This window comes from Morchella sextelata (assembly GCF_020137385.1).
Source record: "Morchella sextelata strain SCLS chromosome Unknown scls_24, whole genome shotgun sequence".
Classification (NCBI taxonomy): domain Eukaryota; kingdom Fungi; phylum Ascomycota; class Pezizomycetes; order Pezizales; family Morchellaceae; genus Morchella; species Morchella sextelata.
Window position 1 is genome coordinate 61,046 of NW_025408639.1, and position 14,787 is coordinate 75,832.

General features: G+C 47.3%; 2 protein-coding genes across 2 annotated transcripts; both read right to left on the minus strand.

Moving 5' to 3' along the window:
• Positions 1-1,024: 1,024 nt before the first annotated feature.
• H6S33_007600 (uncharacterized protein) lies at positions 1,025-4,540 on the minus strand (the record flags this gene model as incomplete). Its single annotated transcript, XM_044839060.1, has 1 exon — positions 1,025-4,540. The coding sequence occupies one exon, from the start codon at positions 4,538-4,540 to the stop codon at positions 1,025-1,027; it is 3,516 nt and encodes a 1,171-aa protein (XP_044688473.1).
• A 331-nt stretch (positions 4,541-4,871) lies between these two features.
• On the minus strand, positions 4,872-6,992 carry H6S33_007601 (uncharacterized protein; the record flags this gene model as incomplete). Its single annotated transcript, XM_044839071.1, has 1 exon — positions 4,872-6,992. One exon carries the CDS (start codon positions 6,990-6,992, stop codon positions 4,872-4,874), a length of 2,121 nt encoding a protein of 706 aa, XP_044688474.1.
• Between the last annotated feature and the right edge of the window lie 7,795 nt (positions 6,993-14,787).

Below are 14,787 nucleotides of genomic sequence, written 5' to 3' on the forward strand. Positions count from 1 at the left end.
ATGAACGACGCAAAAGGTAGTGAAGTCTGGAGAATCCTAAACGTAGGAAGAAGAAGAGACACAATCATACCAACCATACAAGGTGAAGAAACGTTTGCGGGGAAGTGCCAAGCTCTAAGAGCCCAACTTTTCCCCTCGAAACGGACGTCCCCCGATCACCCCCCCCTAAACATAAGACCCCCTTCTTTTGACCTTAGCAACACCTTCGACATAGTCACCCCCGAAGAACTTAATAAAGAAATCGACTCCTGTCCAGCGCACTCGGCGACCGGCCCGGATGGCATTCCTTATACCTTTATTAAAGCAATAGTCAAAGCAAACACCACGCTAATCCAAGACATGTTCTCTGCCATGCTCCGTGTTTGGGGAAATGCCAATGCTAAGCGATAGTTCTGTAGCTTTTAAACTTGTAATATTGTAAACCGGATTCCGCTCGCTGAGTGACTGATGATGCCACTAAGACGAGGCAGAACCCTCCCTATTTATACATATTGGAACCTATGCCAAGGCCCGCTTTCTAATACTAAAGAGATAACGATAATAGAATAAGATAATCAACCCGAAGATAACCCCAGTAGAAAAGCGCCCCCGCATAGTTCCGTTCCTCCATTCTAATTCCGACACGTAACCATAAACCCCGCAATTGCCAGTAACCGAGCTGTATCATGCTATTGTCCTAGAGCTACTTCCCTAAGTAGAATGGCCTGCAGCCATAAGCCCCGCTTCTATTCCGTTCCGGGTGAGACACCCAATAGTAAGCGTGCCCTCACAACAGCCTAATACTAGTGTGGTTGCACCCGGTGCCCCCACACCCCTCGGTACCTTTCTATGCTTGTTCCTTCGTTACCCGACCGTACTCGCATCACAACCCATCACTCATATTATCCCTGTTCCTTGACTTAGGAGCAGTGTTCGTGTTTCCTATAACACTACTCCCCCTTCCTAGACGTCGCCCTCGACCGTTAAAACCTCTCTATGATAAAAACCCTTTTGGGAAAAGTCATAGAGTAGGAAAGGTATCGAGCTAGTCTTCCCTAGTCCGCTGTCGTTTTAGAGGTCGTCTCGAGTTGGTGACGGGCCCTTGGCTCCGCGTATGGGGCCGAGTGTTGGTGACCGGTTTGAAGCTCTCATCTAAGAGTGCCTCTTGAGGGTCGGGTGTTGCTAGTCGTTTTCGTGTATTCTGTTGCCTGCCCGGGTTGGGGTCCTCTCGATAAGGTCTCAGCAACATCTCGTGGAATACGTCATGAACCTTCCATTCTGCCGGAAGATTCAATCTATAAGCCCTATTTCCTACAGCCGCGGCAACCTCGAAGGGGCCTGTAAACTTGTCCGACCATTTATTGTAACCACCGAGGTTCCGAGTATCCAGCAAGACCTTTTGACCGATTGTGAACCGCTGAACTGCTGGTCCTGGCCTTGACGCCATCCTGTCAAAAGTCTTTTGCAGCGTGTCTCTCGCTGACTCGTGGGCTAGGAGAAGGTCTTCCAGGTAGGTGTTTCCCTTATCATCCAGCTGTCCGATTTTCGCGTCCGTTGGCCAGTCTGTTCGTGGGTGGAAACCATAGTTGCAATAGAACGGTGACTGTCCAGTTGACGAGTGCTTTGCATTATTATATGCGTACTCGCAGATCGGTAGTAGGTCCTTCCATTTCTTCCCTGTTCCTGCGGTATAGGCCCGGATGTAGGATTCGAGGTGCTGGTTGGTCTTTTCTGTTTGTCCATCCGTCTGTGGGTGGAACGAGGTCGAGAGTCTCCTACGAATCCCTAGTCGTTCTGTGATCGCAGCCCAGAATGCCGACACGAACTGGGTTCCTCTGTCAGAGACAATGCTCCTAGGAAGTCCGTGAAAGCGCCAAATGTCCTTGACAAAGGCGTTAGCGGTCTGTTCCGCGTTGATTCCCGTCATTGGAATGAAGTGAGCCATTTTCGTAAAACGGTCCACGACCACCAATACGTTACGGAATCCTGATTTCTCCTTTGGCATTTCTACTACGAAATCCATTGAGATATCAGTCCAAGGTGTGGTGGCTAACTCTAGGGGTTGAGGGAGTGACAAGTGTCTCCGACGTTGCTTGGCTCTCTGGCACACGTCGCAAGTCTTGACGAAGTTGGCTACATCCGTGGACATTCCTGGCCACCAGTAGTTCCTATCGATCAACTCAAGGGTTTTATCCCTTCCTAGATGCCCCGCTACGGGTCTGTCATGATGATCCTCAATGACTTGTCTGACCGCGTATCCTGGCACTACCCAACGACCATCGTGGGTGGCCTCATTCGATCCCGGGGTCCATTCAGTGGCAAGCTCCGTTATTACGGCATCAGCTTCCTCTGTCCCGAAGACTTCAAGGTTTGCGTCAGGGAGAGGTTCATCCCGGAACGCTCTCCGAACCCATTGTCTGTCCTGTTCATACCAGTCTTGTAGTGGCTGAGGCAGCTCAGTACCTGGTATGTCGTACCACTGATCCAACGGAGTCCATTCTTCTTCGGGGTTGCCAATGATTTCAGGGCCAGTTTCTACGCTGGTCCTTGATTTTCTGACAAATTGTTCTGCGCTGAGCAACTGTTTTACGGGTTGTTCACGCATTACTCCCCCTTCCATAGCGAACTCTGGGCGCCTTGTCAGTGCATCTGGCTTGCCATTCTTTTCGCCTGGTCGGTAATGAATCCTGAAGCGAAAAGGTGCTATCTTTTCGGCCCATCTGGCTTGTCTTCTCGACAACTTCTTGGTCGTTGTGAAGTACTGTAGGTTCTGATGATCCGAATGTATCTGGATAGGAATGTCCGTTCCTTCCAGCCAATGTCTCCAAGTCAAGAGAGCAGAAACTATAGCGAGCATCTCCTTATCATAGATCTCGTAGTTTACCTCTGCCTCGTTGAACTTGCGAGAGTGGTAAGCTACCGGGTGTAGAATACCGTCCTCGAACACCTGAGAGAGTACTGCGGCCTCAGCCCAGTCGCTCGCATCAGTTTCTATGATCGCTTCACGATGTTCGTCATAGTGTCGTAGTATTGGAGCAGACGTAAATTTCTCCTTGAGTTCGTCGAAAGCGCTTTGCTGTTCACTGCTCCATCGCCATACGGAACCTTTCTTCAAGAGATCGGTCATTGGTCGGCAAACTTCGGAGTACCTGTGGATGAACCGTCGTAGGAAGTTGGCGAATCCAAGGAAACATTGAAGTTCCTTGACCTTGGTGGGTGGTAACCATTCTGTGATTGCCTTCACCTTCTTAGGCGAGACCTGGTTCCCTTTCCCTGATAGTACGAATCCCAGGAATTCTACCTCCTGTTTGTACCATTCCGTTTTCTCAAGGTTCCCGTATAGATGGTTTTGTTGCAGTCGCTCCAATATCTTCCTCACAAGAGTCGTATGCTCTCCCTTAGTCTTTGAATATATTAGAATATCATCCAAGTAGACTACTACGCCTTGATCTAGAAGATCCTTGAATATGGTATTGACCATGACCTGGAACGACGCCGGTGCATTGGTTAAGCCAAAAGGCATTACCCTATATTCGAAATGGCCGTACTTCGTTCTGAAAGCTGTTTTCCATTCCTCGCCCGCGGCAATCCTAATCAGGTTATAGCCATTTTTCAGGTCTATCTTAGTGAAGAACTCTGCTCCTTTCGTCGAATCGGCCAGCTCTGTCATGAGTGGAAGGGGATAGCGATTCTTGACCGTAATAGCATTTAAGCCACGAAAGTCTACGCATAACCTCAATTTTCCATTGGCTTTCTTCACGAACAGGATCGGTGCTGCTGCCGGGCTGGTGGAGGGGACTATTTTGCCAGAGGCTAGCATTTCGCCCAAGTACTCCCGGAGTGCCTTTTGTTCCACTGGGGAGAGCGCATAGATCGGTCCCCATGGAGGCTGCTTTCCTTCCATAAGGGGAATGGTATGATCCCATTCAGAGTGATCAGGTAGTCGATCGGCTCCCTCCTTGGAGAAGACGTCGACGAAGTCCTGGTACTCCATTGGTATAGCACTAGCGAGAGCCTCACCTACCAATGCCCTTGCCCAGAAGGGGTGTTGCTCGATCATCATCTGTGTCTCGGGTGACGTCCTCAACAGCCTGATGACCAGCTGCTCTGGGTCTTCTTCGTATATATCATGCACGGTTCTGAAGCATCCCTTTACTTGACAATTGATGTTATCGAAGGTGACCTTGTTCTGTCCCCAATGTATGGTAGGTTGATGCTCCTTGAGCCATCGATGTGGTATGACGAGGTCTTCTCCTGCGAATGAGCCAACCTCACAGACGATATCTCTGTCTAGATGGTTGCCGACACGGAGGGTAAGAGATTGGGTGATGTGAGTACCGGAGTTAGGCATAGGGGTACCGTCAGCTTGTCTGATGATGAGGGGCTTGGGTCGAGGTTGAGTTGGGATCTTGAGACGATGGACACAGTTCCAGGACATAACCCAGTCCTCTGTTCCGCTGTCTAGGAGTGCGTTGACTATTTCTGCATGTTGGGTACTAGTTGCGGGGTGGTTCCAAGAGATCTCAATCTCAAGGCGGGTTTCTTGGTGATGTAAAGACATGTTCGTATGTTTTGAAAGTGTAAGGTAGATTGTTCTTGGGTATGAGTGGGTTGTTGTTTTTTTTGTTCTTGTTCTGAGCGCGGGCGAGGGAGTTTATATAGAAAATTCGAGCGTTGATGAAGATCATAGTACAACACTTACGCACCAGGCGTTTCGGAATGTGACCCCGCTTCTCAAAGTGTGTGTAAAGAGAATTTAAATTGCGCGAAATAACAAAACCGATAGAACATAACATAACCCGATCCCTTAAGAAAGTCTTTTTCTCAAACAGAATGAAAGCCGTAACACAACATAGAATAAAACACCGCATAAATAGAAATACCTAATCAATTTAGTCCTCCAAGTTCGTAATCCTTGCCCTGAATGCCTCATTTTGTGGCCCCAATTTCCGTTTCTTATCACCCTCCCTTCCGTGGTCCTTTTTCCCGGAAGGATACTCTTTTCTTTTCAGGTTCGTTAACCTGACCTTACTCGTCGTCACGCAATCCTTTACGAAGTGGTTATCTCTACCACAACGGAAACACTTTCCTTCCTTCTGCCATTTCTCCTTTTCTTCTTTGGTGACACCTAAGTCATCCGAGGTCTTGGAGTTGTTGGCTGATGCGGGAAAAGTTTTCCGGGGATTTGCGTTGTTGCGCGATTTCCGCCGTTCCGTTTTCTCCTCGCGAGGTTTCACAGTGTCTTTACCTCGCAGGATTTCCTTCCGAGCCTTCACCTCGTGGTCCTTACGTCCAACTTTTCGTACCCAGGCTAACCAGTCCACGAAATCTTCAGGCTCCTCAATCGCGTTAGAGAGCCTCTGTTCCAGCGAGGAGTTTATTCCTGTTAGGATCATGGATCTCATGACAACTGGTCCAACTCGTGCGTCCCATTCTAGGTTCTGCATCTCGTTGATGTAGTCGTCGATTGGGCCAGTTTGCCGGAGTTTGTCCATCTTCTGCTTGGCCTGTTCCTGGCTTGTGCGGTTGCCATATTGAGTGTGGAGCTCTTGCTTGAACCGTTCCCAGGTTCCGATACTTCTGTCCACAGCCAACCTCTCCGTAAAATTCCGCCAAAAGTTTGCCGCACTACCGGTAAACTCGAGGGATGCCCACATAATTTTGGTGCCATCATCCCATTGGACCTTCTTCTGGAGACTGATGAGGATTTCCATCTGATCGATCCAGAGTCTTACGTCTTGATCGGCTTTTCCGGAGAAGGGAATGTTGGCCTTTTTGGGTGCATCACCTACGGTGGCGCGAAGGGGGTGCGAGAGTTCTTGTTCTCGTTGGCGCCTCCTTTCCTGTCTTCGTTTCCTACGTTCCAGCCGCTTACGGCGTTCGCCTTCCGAGTCTGAGGAATCCGATGGGGATGATCCGGGTGCTTCCGGGGCGTTACCTCCCTTATTGCCATTCCCGTTACCTCCCCCTTGTGTTCCTTGACCTCCTTGCTTCCCTTGTTGGCTTTGGTCTTCGAGGCCTTCACTGGATTCGGAGCCAGCTGGAGGGACGACTGGTTGTTGGGGAGGTGGTTGGGGAGGTGGGCCTGATCCGCCGCCACCTGTTTCTGGGGCCAGTGGTTTTTCCGCAGCCGCTTTACGGGCTGTTTCCTTCATCTGCTCCACCATTTCTTCTAAGGCCGTCTTTGTTCCAGAGAACCCATCTACCAAGGAGACCTGCTGCTGCATGGTCCTTTCCAATTGTGCTAGTGTGGCTGCTACGCCTTCTGGGACTTGGGCTGGACCATCTTTCGGCAGTCTTTGAATCCAGTCAGCCAGCATGGTTATGTGCTGGGCCTGCTCTTCCTGCCGCTGTTGATGGGCCCTAGTAGTGGTGACGATCTGCTCCAAGACTTGGCCGAGGTTCGTAGTGGTTGCGGCTGTCTCTGCCCGCACTTGCGCGAGGATATACCCTTCTCGGCGCTCCCGTTCTTCTTGGTCCTGGTTGAACTTCATCTGCAATTCGCGGATGAGTTTGGTCTGCTCTTCGTGCTGCCGGGTAAGCTGCGCCGCGTGCTGCCGAGTAATTTCCCTGATTGCGGGCAGGTCTTGGACGCTCACAGTGAGGTCTCCAAGTCCGCGACTCAGTTGCTGAACCACTGGGGCTCCTCTCCGTTCGATTTCTTGCCCGATGATTTCTCCAAAGGGGTGCTCGATCCGGCGTTCTTCCACGTCCATATTCGTGTCTTCGTCGTCGTCCGTTACCCTGAGGACCGAGGGCCTCGGAATAGTAGATCGTTCTCTGATTGGCGTCTTGTACGGGGAATAGTCTCGGAAGTCCCCTTGCCTGCGGGAGCGGGGTTGGCCATAGGATGCGGCCGGCTGAGTCGATCTGAAGAGGTCGCTGATTGGCATGTCCAGATCCCTCCTGTGGCGCTGTCTCGCCTGGGTCTCGACTATACCTCGATCTCTCACGGTGATCGAGCTCTCCATGTTGTAGTCTTCCTCCATTTGTTGCTGATGACCCCTTGACATCGCTAAGTTGCTCGATTCTGAGTTGTGGTTGTCTTCTGCACCAGGGTTGAGCGACAAACCAAGGGACGGAGTGAGCTAATCCGTGGGATTGCTGACTGAGGGTGACTTTAATGGGGAAGAGTTCGGGATAGTTGAGGATCTCCGGGTCGTGTTCTTCGAACGTGCAAGTAGTACCTGCTTCGGCAAAAAACCCGGCGTACTCGAGGTATCCGCAATAGAGGTGTTCGGCACTGCCTCTGCGAACGACAAAAGAGGTGGTGCAAGTAAAGTTGTTGATAGCTGCTGTTGCTACTCGGGGATGCATACGGTATCAAAGAGTCCTTCTAATAGACTACCTTCTTATTCTTTTACTTGAGCGCACGGTGACTATCCGCCACAAGCAAAATACTCTCAAGTATTGGTCTAAGCAAGTAGTTGTCTTATCGGGACGTTGATAATATGCGATCGATAAAATAATAGCGTAGTGGATAAGGTACAATATAGTGTTTGGGGAAATGCCAATGCTAAGCGATAGTTCTGTAGCTTTTAAACTTGTAATATTGTAAACCGGATTCCGCTCGCTGAGTGACTGATGATGCCACTAAGACGAGGCAGAACCCTCCCTATTTATACATATTGGAACCTATGCCAAGGCCCGCTTTCTAATACTAAAGAGATAACGATAATAGAATAAGATAATCAACCCGAAGATAACCCCAGTAGAAAAGCGCCCCCGCATAGTTCCGTTCCTCCATTCTAATTCCGACACGTAACCATAAACCCCGCAATTGCCAGTAACCGAGCTGTATCATGCTATTGTCCTAGAGCTACTTCCCTAAGTAGAATGGCCTGCAGCCATAAGCCCCGCTTCTATTCCGTTCCGGGTGAGACACCCAATAGTAAGCGTGCCCTCACAACAGCCTAATACTAGTGTGGTTGCACCCGGTGCCCCCACACCCCTCGGTACCTTTCTATGCTTGTTCCTTCGTTACCCGACCGTACTCGCATCACAACCCATCACTCATATTATCCCTGTTCCTTGACTTAGGAGCAGTGTTCGTGTTTCCTATAACACTCCGGCATGGCGTACACCCAGCGGAATGGAAAATAGCTAAGTGTATCCCGATCCCGAAACCCGGTAAAGCAAACTATCATGAAGCAAAAGCCTACCGGCCCATTTCCCTTCTACAATGTTTCAGCAAAATCCTGGAGAAGATAGTGGCCCAAAGACTCTGCACCGCTGGAGAAATTCTAGGCACACTCTCAGCGAATCAATTTGGAGGAAGACCAACGATCTCGGCAATCGACGCCCTGCTGAGAACCCTAACGCCAATACAACAAAACCTACTACTGAAAAACAGCACCGGAGTCGCTCGGCGAGACAGACCAGCGATCCTAACCAATGATATCCAAGGAGCATTTAACTGCGTTGACCACCTACTCCTCGCGGAAATCATGCAACAACAAAAATTCCCTACCTACTTAACAGAATGGTGCAAGGAATTCAATACCGGCAGAAAACTACAGTTTCAATTCAACCATGAGCTAGAAGAGCCACAGCCCTATGATTCTGGAGTGCCGCAAGGTAGCCCCATGTCCCCGGTGCTATTTATGATCTATGCTGGAGTAATCCTGGACCCAACAAGCAGCCCGAAAGAGATGGACACTACTTACATTGATGACGACGCGCTGGTACAAATATCCAAAACACCAGGCTTCACAATCAAGAGAATGGAGGAACGAATGAGAGAGAGACTAATAAAAGCTGAGCCACTCCAAATTAAATACGACCCGGATAAATCCGACCTGATCTTCTTCCGGCCCACCACATCATCCACACAACAACCACGACTTCCGGTCAAAGTTAACAATATCAATATACACCCCAAGGAAAGACTGAAATATGTAGGAGTCTGGATAGATCCAACCCTCTCCTTCCGGCCCCACATCGAAGCAGCGATCGCAAAAGGCCTTAAAGCCCTCCACCAGATTCGATACACAGCCCGCTTGCCAGGCATAACGGTCAAAACAATCCATCATATCATAACACAAGGCTTCCTCCCAAGCCTACTCTACGGATCCGAGGCTTGGTGGACTGGCGCAGACCACATTATAAGATCCCTCGAACCACTATATAATGAAGCGGCCCTGATCATCACCGGCCTACCACGATGGACCAAAAGAGCTAAACTCCTCCGAGAAGCAGGCCTACCCCCCTTAGAACACCTCCTGACATATCGCTCAAGAAAGTACGGAACCAGAATACTCTGCTCTGAGGCAACCCACCCCAACAATGAATCCCTGATCGAGCTCCTCCCTTACAAAGAAGCAAATATCAAAGGAACAGGCCTACACCGAATCGCTTCCCTACTACTCCCATACCAGACCCCCGGAAATGCGAGAGATAAGTGGAACCAAAATAAACTACTACGCGACCACCTGTTGGAAGAATGGAACACACAATCAATACCGAACTACCACCACCGGGGGGAATTCCGCCCCCCTCCCAAGATAGCGAAACTTACCCTTACGGAAGCGAAAAAAGTATTTCGAATCCGGTGCCAAATCACCCGAATCGACAAACACGCAGTATATACAGACCCCGAACCATGCCAGTGTGGTACGGAAAACTCAGCGAAACACATACTCATGGAATGCCCAGCGTGGGCTCGAATCCGCACCCCCCTGATAGAAAAGATCCCCGGAGCGATGACCTGGGAAAACTGGATGTTTACAAACCTGAGAACGGACCTCATCCTACAATTTGCAAAACAATCTCAACTCTCGAAATGGTACGAGTCGGCGGAGGCGGAGGCGGACCTGGAAGAGGGGACGGAAGAAAATGATTAGGGACGGGATTAGGAAGGGCAGTTTCCTTTTACTCTTTAAATTTGTTTTTATGTTCTGTTTTTGATGGGTCCAGCGCTCGAGTCCGCTGAGATATGTTATTTCTCCTTGTCGTTGGGTTTTCTGGTCGAGTATTGTTCTGGAATTTCCTTGTTACTGTTCGTGCTCGCTTGTGCTTGTTTTGTTCTTGTTCTTGTTCATTTGCGTTTATGTTTGTTGTTCTTTTTTCTTTCTTTCTTTTGTTCGGTTTGATTTGTGTTTTAGGCGGTTGGGGCGGCGTGCGATAAGTCTTGTACTTCAAAGCAATATAAGTTTCTTCTTCTTCTTCTTCTGTATTCTACTCCACGAATATTATTCTTGTTCTACGCTACGTCATAGGGTTCAGTTTGGTTGTCAGATCAAACAGAGCCGCCTCATAGTCCATAGTCACGAATATCTTCTACCACGTTCTTACCTCGGTTGTATTCCTTGGCATTATAGTTCCTTGTCTATAGACCCACGTTATACCGTATTGACCTTGTCCAGATAGTAATTCACGCTGGCATCTAATCACTCGATATTAATATCCGTTAACCAGTCACTCCACGGTTAGAAGCCATAATTGCAGTAGAACAGTGATTGTCCTATTGACATATGCTTTGCATTACTGTAGGCATATTCACAAATGGGTAATAGGTGTTTCTATTTCTTGCCAGTAGTTGCAGTGTATGCGTGAATATTGGACTCCATATACTGATTGGTCCTATCTGTTTGGCCATATGTGTGTAGGTGGAACGAGGTCTAAAGTCTTCTACAAATCCCTAGTCGTTCTATAATTGCGGTCCAGAATCCTGATATAAACTATGGTCCTCTATCAGAGACAATACTCCTAGGAAGTTCATGAAAGTGCCAAATCTCCTTAACAAATATGGTAGTGGTTTGCCCCGCATTGATTCCTATCATCGAAATGAAGTGAGCCATTTTCGTGAAACACTTCACAACTACGAAGATGTTATGGAATCCTGATTTCTCTTTTAGTAATTCTACTACGAAATCCATTGAGATATCAGTACAAAGCGTTGGGGCTAACTCTAGGGGTTGAATAAGTGATAGGTGTAGTGTGCACTGTTTGGCTCTCTGGCACACATCCCAAGTCTTGACCAAGTTGGCTACATCTATAGTTTCTATGTATCAACTCAAGGGTTTTATCCCTCCCTGGATGCCCCACTATGGGTCTCCTATGGTGATCCTCGATGACTTGCTTCACCACATATCCTGGCACTACTCAATATCCATCGTGGGTGGTGTCATTCAATCGTGGGGTCTATTCTTCAGCAGTTTCTATCTTTACGATAGCTGTCTCCTCTGTTCCAAAGATTTCCAGGTTTGTATTAAGGAGATTTTCATCCAGAACCATTCTCCGAACCCATTATCTGTCGTATTAATACCAGCCTTTTGGTAGTTGTGGCAGCTCAGTGCTTGCCATGTCATACCACTGATCCAATTCATTCCATTCCTCTTCGGGATTGCTAATCATTTCAGGTCCAGTATCCAAAGTAGTCTGTGATTTTCTGACAAATTGATCTCCCGAGTAGCTGTTTTACGGGCTCCTTAAACATTACTTCCTCTTGCATAGGGAACTCTGGGTACCTTGTGAGTGTATCTGGCTTGCTGTTTTTTTTCCCTGGTCGGTAATAGATCTTGAAGCAAAAAGTTGCTATCTTCTCAGCCTATCTGGCTTGTCTTCTCAACAACCTCTTGGTACTTGTACTGTAGGTTTTGGTGATCGGAATATATCCGGATAGGGATGTCTATCCTATCTAGCCAGTGTCTTCAAGTCAAGAGAGCAGAAACTATAGCAAGCATCTTTTTGTCATAGATTTCGTTATTGATTTCTGGTTTGTTGAACTTGCGAGAGTGGTATGCTACTGAATGTAGCTTACCATCCTTGAATACTTGAGAGAGTACTGCAGCCTCAGTCCAGTCACTTGCATCGGTTTCCATGATTCCTTCACGGTGTTCGTAAGGGTGTCGGAGTATTTCACTGGACATAAATCACCTCTTGAGTTGGTAGAAAGCATTATGCTGCTCGCTACTCCAGTTCTATATTGCATCTTTCGTCAGGATATCGGTAATTGACCTACAAACTTCAGAGTACCTGTGGATGAACCGTAATAGAGAATTAGCGAAATCGAGCAAGCATTGAAGTTCTTTGACTTTGATAGGTGCTAGCCAATCGGTAATACCCTTTACCTTTTCGAGCGAGACTTGGGTTCCTTTTCCTGATAGTATGAATCCCAGGAAGGTTACCTCCTGTTGATACCAAACCGTTTTCTCAATGTTCCCGTATAGATGGTGTTGTTCCAGTTACTCCAAAACCTTCCCGACAAGAGTGAGATGGTATTCCTTAATCTTTGAATACATCGGAATGTCATTCAAATAGACTGCTAAGCCTTGATCTAGTAGATCCTTGAATATGATATTGACCATGAATCGGAATATTGCTGGCAAATTGGTAAAGCCGAAAGGCGTTACTCTATATTCGAAGTGGCCGTATTTGGTTCTCAAAATTGTTTTCCATTCTTTACCCTTAGCGATCCGAATCAGATTGTAACCATTTTTTAGGTCAATTATGGTGAAGTAAACTGCTCCTTTCATTCCATCGGTCAACTCGTTCACAAGTGACAATGGGTATCGGTTCTTGATTGTGATAATATTTAAGCCTCGATAATCGACGCATAACCAAAGCTTCCCATTAGCTTTTGGAATGAATAGGATGGGTGCAGCTGCTGGACTAGTAGAGGGAACTATTATGCCAGAGGCTAGCATTTCATCCAAGTACTCCTGGTATGACGGAACCATGTCAACTGTCTGGTGTATGAGTCCAAACAGAGCCCAGTTACAAACTGAGAGGTATTGTTAGAAGCCAGTTGCACTGTGATATGCACTTACTGGCAGTGTGGTTAGCTACCAGCTGTTGGAGTAATTATATTCTATACGCTAGGAAGAGGATCTATTCATGGGAGCAATGACTGACGAGTCTATACTTCGCCAATGACTAGAAGGCTGGCCAGAGTTAAGCTCTGAATACCCAGCTATCCTCTGTATCCTCTGAGCATGCAGTTCCACCGGTAATGGCAAGGACTATAGTTGGGACGTCTACAATAAGCGGAAGCTCTACAGCAATGCTTCAGCTTACACCTAAGCGATAGCTCATTCATGTAGTGCTCAGTTGTGTGTCAACCAAAGCTGCAGGTGTTTCAATAGATTTGACTAAGAGTGGTGGCGTTTCTTGAAATAGTACGCTCAGCACATTGTATAGTATTGAAGGATTCTCATTTGTTATCATGAGTCATGGGTTTTGACTCATTCTTTCTCTAGTATTTCTTAGTCATGTTTTTCTATTACTCATACGGTTATGATTCACTATGTTTTGTGTTACCTTTCTTTAGTATAAATACGGGGCATTCCCCCCACTAGTGAGTTGGAATAATATGCACAATTACTATACTTCTCTACACATATTTTCTCTAGCCTTGTGTATCGGAAGCACCTGCTAGCGCTTAGAGAAAAGCGGAGTAGTGGTAGTATTGTTTCCCGGACCGAGGAAAGGCATCTCCAGAACTCAGTAAGGAGATAGGAGCAGAGAATGCAAGTCTTCGGAGTAGAAGTACTCAGGCTCATTCTCGCCCTTCAGTCCTGGTATCTCCAGTCTTCATCAGAAAAAGTATCAAATTCTTTTCGGTAGCAAAGTCCTTAAAGATTATTAAGTTCTAACGATAGTATTTTTGAATAATCTGCAAGTTGATTGTGTATCTTGCATGACCGTCTCTATTCTATCCTATTCGGCAGGTTTTGCAGTATCCTTACCACGTAGGATTTCTCTGCAGAATTTAACTTCGCTATCCTTGCCTCCTACCTTCCTGACCCATGCTAGCTAGTCCGCGAAATCTTCCAGTTACTTAATCATATTAGAGATTCATTGTTCTAACGGGGAGTTTATTCCCGTTAGTATCATGAATTTCATCATGACAGCTCCGATCTTTGCGCTCCATTCCAGATTGTGTATTTCATTGATGTAGTGATCAATTGGGCCAGTTTGTCACAGTCTTTCCATATTTTGCTTAGCCTGTTCTTGACTAATCCAATTCCCATACTGGATCTGGAGTTCATGCTTTAAGTTATCACATATAGCGATGCTTTTGCCTAATTTTAACTGCCCCACGAAATTCAACTGGAAATTGGATGTGCTACTCGTGAATTGCAGGGATGTCTACAAGATCTTCATCTTGTCATCCCACTGAACCCCCTTCTAGGGATCAATTAAAAATTACATTTGGTCGACCCAGAGTCGTACGTATTTCTTCGGTTTCCCTGAAAGTGGGTTTTTATCTGTTTGGAATTTCTCCCAAGGTGGCACATGTTGGATTTAACAGTTCTATTTCTCACTGCCTTTTATGGCGTCTTCTTTCCTCTTTCCTTCTCCTTCATTCCTCTCGTCAGCGACACTCATCTTCTGAGTCAGAAGAGCTGGATAACAGTGGAGGTAGTGGGCTCTGCTTTTGTTTCCTCCATTCCTGTTACCTCCATTTACTCCATTCTGACTGTTATACCTATTGGATGAAGTTGTTGATGGGGCCGAGCTGTTGACTGATGCAGAGTTAAATGACTGACCTTCAGGTTCTTCACCTATGTTGACGCCGACTGGGGGATTCTGTAGTGGGGGTAGAGGAGGTATTATCCCACTTCCCCCGGCATTGACCACAGGTGCTGCGGTCTCTTTCCTGGCTGCATTCATCGGTTGTATCATTATTTCCTCCATCAGTTTCCGAGTAATGCCTGCTCCCATTTCCAGGCTTACCCGTTCTTGTCTTTCCTTTTCCATTCTCTTGAATGCTCCCATAATTTCCGCAGGGAACTGAATCTGGCCGTCCTGTGGGAGTTGCTAGATACAGTTTGTGAGCGTTATTATCTGCTGGCCCTGTTTATC